This window comes from Tiliqua scincoides, chromosome 7, assembly GCF_035046505.1.
Source record: "Tiliqua scincoides isolate rTilSci1 chromosome 7, rTilSci1.hap2, whole genome shotgun sequence".
NCBI classification, from domain to species: Eukaryota; Metazoa; Chordata; class Lepidosauria; order Squamata; family Scincidae; genus Tiliqua; species Tiliqua scincoides.
Window position 1 is genome coordinate 51876850 of NC_089827.1, and position 6505 is coordinate 51883354.

At 47.3% G+C, this 6505-nt stretch overlaps 1 protein-coding gene across 1 annotated transcript in view; it reads right to left on the minus strand.

The window, feature by feature from the left end:
• Positions 1-6211, minus strand: part of PRDM4 (PR/SET domain 4) — a 29535-nt gene extending 23324 nt beyond the window's left edge. The window contains exon 1 of the mRNA XM_066634274.1: positions 5888-6211. Coding sequence (XP_066490371.1) covers positions 5888-5943 — 56 coding nt within the window. The 5' untranslated portion in view covers positions 5944-6211. The remainder of the gene's footprint in view (positions 1-5887) is intronic.
• Between the last annotated feature and the right edge of the window lie 294 nt (positions 6212-6505).

Sequence of the window (6505 nt, forward strand, 5' to 3'; positions counted from 1 at the left end):
ATCTTTGCCGTTATGAGTGTCAATCAAAACTAATTCTATCAATGGAAAACACAGGACATTTCTGAGCACAGAATACAATTCATAAATATTTTAAATCATTATACCAGACTCAACCATTCAAACTGAACACTATACATCTGAGCTCTAAACTCCTCTGAATGTTACAAACTGAGCTTGAGGTCCTAGAGATGGCTTAACAAGGAGTTCTATATTTCAGGCAACAATTTCCATTTTGAAAGCGCTGCCTGCCCTTTCAAATATCTAGCAAAAGCTAACCGTCACTACGAATAAATTCAATGATAAATAATGTGATGTTTCAGGTACCACAAGTTGCTCAAAGTTAAGTAAGGGTGAAATCCTAACTCGCCTGAGGGTTGCAAATGTGCTGCAAGGCATGCTTGTGTCTCCTCGAAAGTCGGCTGGGTCGGTGCAGGGATGTGTGCCAGTCCATGGAGACTGAATCCGAGCTTGGCCAACACAAGGGTCTGGGGAGGAGGCAGGGGCAGGTTCCAGGGTGGGGAGAAGACGGTCCCAGGCAGGCAGGGAGCAGGAGGCAGGGCTGGGACCCAGCAGATATGCCAGAACCGTGTCCCCATTCCTGAGCAGTACAAAGTGGCTGCAAGCCGCTCTGCTCTCCTCAGACTTATGCCACCTCAGGAGGTGGCGCAAGTCCAAGGAGACCCATTGGGGCTGCAGTGGCTTACCGGGGAGTAAGCAGAAGAGTTTCCCCTTGCCTCTGGCTGAGCCACTTTTGGCCCCTATCCTGTGCGGGAAACAGCGCAGGCCTCTTGGCCTGCCTGTTCCAGCACAAGATAGGATTGCACTATAAATGTATTAGTGCAGTGGTTCTCAAACTGGTGGGTCACGACCCACCAGTTCATGTAAAACTTCCCCCCGTCCCTTTAAGGGGCTAAGAGGGGGTGCTTGTGCCTTACTTTGCATGATGCTGGGCTGCAGGCTCCGTTTTGCAGGAGGTGCTTTGTGCCTGCTTCTTTTGCAGGCTCCAAGCGTCGGGGAGTACAGTGCAGGGCTGCCTGCACCTCCTGCAGCCCAGTATCATCCAAAGTAAGGCACAAGCACCCCCCTCACCCCCCTTGTGATGCGATCCTGGGGATTGCGCTGCTGCCCTAGGCCCTCCCACACAAGAACTTACTGAGGGAGTAAAGCTCCCTCATAGTTTGAGAAACGATGTATTAGTGGATGCAATGGCAACCAGGTGTCAAATATTTCTGATAAAAATCCAATCAATTTTGACTGAAATTGAATTAGTACTTGGTTTTATACTGTTATACTCTACATTTGCAAATAAAAGGCCTTAGGACTATTCTGTGTCAAATCATCACACTTAATATTTTTCTACCTCACATTCTTAGATTTTGATAAAACTTGTCACATCTAATGATCCTATGTAGTTATTGAACAAATGCATTTTTCTAAACTTTTAAACTCAAAGAAAAAATAGATTTAAATCTAAAATTTCAAAATTTTATCAAAAATGGTATGCTAGTGAGACTTTAACTAGCTGTACCTCAGACACCTCTTGTAATATAGAGCTAGAAGCGGTATCCTTCTGAAGCTCCTTTAATGAGTTTTCATATTACATACAATTCAATGGGTTTAATATTTTTTAAAAGTCCAGTTTAAAATCGGTTCTCTCAAAAATGGACATTTTTAAAATTTTGAAAAAATTTCAAAATTAGTTCATACTTGTGTGTAACTAGCTACAAAAATTTGGGAGGATGATGGGATCATAACCTATGAGAGATAACACATATGTATGATCAAGACAAGAACAGTGGAATTGAAATTTTCAAATTAACTTTTTTTATACACCATACAATCCTCACAATCTATATATCCCTTGCCAGTTAACTGATGCAAAACTTTTCCCTTTGCCTCAAAACTTTTCTACCCATACATAATCTCAGCACAAAACTATTTCTTGTACACCATACAGAACCAGATGGAACCAAGTAAGTAGATTTCACAAATGAACTACAGTACTGTACAGGGACCTTGGTATCTGCTGTGGTTTGGTTTTGGTTAAACACTTTAAATAAAAGCAGATAAAACACAAGTCAGTCAAGCAGTCAATTAGAACTGCTATTTTGCAACTTGGTCCTAGAAAAGTGACCCCTCCCTTTGCCCTGGCTAGTGCAGGGGTGTCCAAAATTTTTGGCAGAAGGGCCACATCAGCTCTCTGACACTGTGTCAGAAAAAAAAAGAATTAATTTACATTTAAAATTTGAATAAATTTACATAAGTTTACATAAATGAATATATTAAAGATGAACTTATAGGAACGAATGAAGGTCTTGCAATAGCTCAATGCCTATAAAAGGCTTTGCACAAAGCAAGGTTGGCCTTTCGTTTGCTGCCGCTGCTGCATCACAGATGTGAAAGAACAAGCAGTGGAGGGAGCTCTCATCCCACAGCTCACACGAGAGGTCAAACAGTCGCCCTCACGCTGAGAGAAGTTGCATTGGGCCAGTGCGGGCTTCAACAAACCTCCAGAGGGCCAGAGGCTCATTGGAGACTGGGGGCTCCCTGAGGGCCGCACTGAGAGGCCTTGAGGGCTGCAAGTGGACCCAGGGCTGGGGTTTGGGCACCCCTGGGCTAGTGATTAATCACTTCCGCATTCCACTGTTCAGTGAAGCAGGGGGAGGGGAAGAAATCACTTTTTTCAAGCAAGCTACAGAACACCTAATAGCCTGACTCCCTAGAAAAGCAGTTTTTAGAACAGGGATTGTAAAAGGAAGTTTTTATCCCTTCTCCAGGGATTAGCAGGGTTCTTATCTGCAGTGGCCATTAGTTTTAAGTCTAATCCATGAATTAATTTATACACGGATTTGACTCAACAGGAATGGCCCCTGCAAATGAGAAAGAATGTGCTGATCCTTGGAGAAGGGGAAAAATGCATCCCTTTAAAATCAGTTTAAAAAACTGAACAGTCCTTTAACAATAGCCTCCTTAATGAGAGAACGAGAGAGGGCAGCAGGCTCTCCATCAATCCTTCTCTCTCCTTCCCTCCCTTCTCCCCAGCATGTGAAAGAAAGGTGATCATTTTGCATTGGTGAAGGGAGGGGCTGAGTGAAGCCTTTCTAAGCACTTTGAGAGAGATTGATTGTTGGATTGTCATCTTAATGACTCTTATCTTACACCACAAAGGTCAGCAAGGCTGTTTTTAAATCACAGGAGCAAAGAAACTTTGTTTTTTAAATTGATTTGCTATAGTGCTGGTTTTTTTGCCAGTGTTTGGAACCAAATCCATGTGAATAATTAGTCTCAACCTGTATAGCAGTAAGACAGAATCCAATCCTATCCATATCTACTCAGAAGTAAATCCCATTGTACCAATGGTGCTTACTTCCAGAGTGGACATGACTGCAGCCTAAGCCATTCTGATTGGTGGAAAATTCTGCAAAATATTTTAAAATTTCAAAACATATAGGTCAGCTTTCAGAGTCAGACAGATGTCCTTAAGGAAAAAAGAGACACGTCACTGCCCTAGTTCACAACTAAATTTGCCAGGGCAGGGAGACAAGAGAGGAAAGAGAAGGAAAAGTCATGGATAACAAAAACAAAGACACTAGAGGACACTACTTGCCTGTGGGGCTTTGACTGTACAACATGCATAGCAGGAAGCAATTGTCACATGAACTAATGGATGCTGCCTTCTATTGAATCAGGCTTTTAGTCCATCTTCTAACAATAATGTTAGAAGACAATAACAATAACAATCTACACTGACTGGCTGTGGCTTTCCAGGCAGGAAAAATTCCAAATTCTGTCTGAAGGGATTGGATATGGGGCCTTCTTCAGGCTTGCAAAGTGGGTGTTCCATCACAGAGCTTTGGCCCTTTCTCAAAATGACATCTTATAGTCACAGAATTAACATTTTCACAAAATTCAGTATGCATTAGCAACGTTTTGAGATCCAAGTCTCAAACCACTACTATGTATGCTGCTGACTGGTCACTCTTGTTGACTTGTAATTTTGTGGCACCACAACAGGCAGAATACATGTGCCTATCTCTTTCTGCTTTACCACATGTAAACGCACTTTCCACATGCAAACAGGCCAGTGATTCCTAAATATCGGATAGCTGTGGCACACTTTTTTTCTTAACGCTTCACTCTAGCATCCCAAAAGTTATATGTTAAGTCTGAAAGAGTAAGAATTATTCAGAGTCCAGATCTAGTGTTTCTGTGTTTCTATGCTGGGCATACCTCCAGCCTGAAAAGACACCAACCAAAAGCAGCAATTCACAGAGATGCACCAGGGAGCCTCCTTCAAGAGGAAGTAATTCTGCTGCACAAAAGAGTGATTCAGGTCCCAAACCTATCCAACTTTCCAGCATCAGTGCAGCTGCAATGCAGTCCTGAGGTAAGGGAACAAATGTTTCCTTACACTGTGAAGGCCTCCACAACTACCTTCCCCTTACAAGATGCAGAGCACACCCCATTGGCACAGCTACACCAGTGCTGGAAAGATGGATAGGATTTGGCCCTCAGGTTGCAAACCTGTACACGCTTTCCTGGGAGTAAGCCTCATTGAACTCAGTTGGACTTCTGGGTAAACATGAATAGGATTGTACTATCCATGTTCCAAACAATACCCAAAACAAAGACATGACTGACTTACCATGCCCCCCTCCCTGAGGCTTACTAAAAGGAGAGCAGAGAGCAGAGCAGGAAATTCTATGGAGATGCTGCAGGCAGCCTCCTTTACCAACAGATACTTTAGGCACAGAGTTTTTGCATATTTATTTCTCATTGCACATCAGCAGTTACTCACAAAGTGCACAGTTTGGGAATGATTGCAGCTGGCAAAGGTAACATCAGAAGAGACTCCCAAGCCAGTCCTACCCCACAACTGTCCAAACCTTCATGCTTTGCTCTGAGGAATAATTACCCAAGACTGCTCATTGGTATGATAATTTGGTTAGGCCTAAATCAGTGGCACTCGTACCACTGGTGATACTTCAAGGAGGTGTCCACTGGTACTTGCAAGATCCCCAGACCCTTGCTGCTCAGCAGCAAGTCCAGCAATGCAACAGTAGGAGGCTCAGCTTGGTGGGCCAAGCCTCAGCAAGCACTTTTCACATGCTTGAAAAGCCCTTCCGTCTCTGCCTCTTACTGGTGTTTGTCATGCTGTGTCTGGCCTCTTAATCTGGAAGTAACTAGCAATTACATCACTGCCAATTACTTCCAATGGTACTTCCAATAGGTGGACCATGCACAGTAGTACAGCAGGGGACAAATGCAGAGAAACACTGGTCTAGATTAAGGATCATGTCAACTGGACGTTCAATGGCAGATCTGTTTGACAGACTTTGCTAATGAAATAGCTATACTGTACTATATATTGGGGGGTGTATAAACTGGGGGGGCTCCCATCGCCTTGCTGTGGCATGGCTAGTCCTGAGCACAATGACAGCCAAGGTGTCAAATTGGGAGGGGGGGGCAGGAGGCAAAACAACAAGAAAGCCAGAAGGGGTAGCTTCAGTGACGAAAGGGAAAGCACTCTGCAAGTGCTCGGAGAATGTCATGGTGAAGTGGACCATGCTCAAAGTGGAGGGGTCAAACTCAAAAGGGAAGCACTCTGCACACGCCCAGAGGATGTCATGGTGACAGGGACCCCAGGCATTGCTCAAGGAGGAGGGGATGACTGCAAAAGGGAAAGCACTCTGCACATGCTCAGAGGACGTCTTGGCAACAGGGACTCCAGACATTGCTCAAAGTGCAGGGAACAACCTTGAAAGGCGAACGGGAAAGCACCCTGCACATGCTCAGAGGACGTCCTGGCGACGGGGGCGGGAGGCGCTGCTCACAGCTGGGGGGACGACCTCGAGAGGTGGCCGGGACCCCCGCCGCGTCCTCTCACCTGGGGTGCATCAGCCTGGCAGGGGCGGGAGAGGGAGGCGGCGGCGCGCTCCTCATGGGGCCCGCCCTCTGGCAGCCGGGAGCCGCACCTCTCCGCCCGTGGTAGGCAGCATTCGGCCGGGCGGCAGCACCGCCGGCGGCAGCCGCCTTCCTGCCGCCTCAGGCCGGGTCCCGAAGCCGGCGGCGGCGGCCATTCCCACCCAGCCGCCTCATCAGCAGTCGCGGAGGGGCGGGGCTCGAGAACGGGGGCTCTCCGCCCGCCAACGCCCTCCAGGGAACCAGGAAGCGCGCGCTCACAGCGCCCGGAACGGAGGCGGGGGGAGGCCACGACCGGAACGGCGGCTACTTCCGCCCTAGAGCGGAAGCGACCCCGCTCGCGCAGCCGCTCTTCCCGCCTCCGCTCTATCCGCCCCCCGCCCCTCCCGTTGACCGTTACAGCCCAGGGCGCGCGCATGCGCAGGAGGCAGTCCAGTCGCAGGCACGTCTCCGTGGGAGAGTGGACAGCACTGGAGCCTCAGGCTGCCCTACCTCCACACTCCTCTGGGAGTAGCCCCACTGAGCACAATGGGCTTACTTCTGAGGAGACAGGCAGGGGATGGGGCTCTGAGGCTGCAGTCCT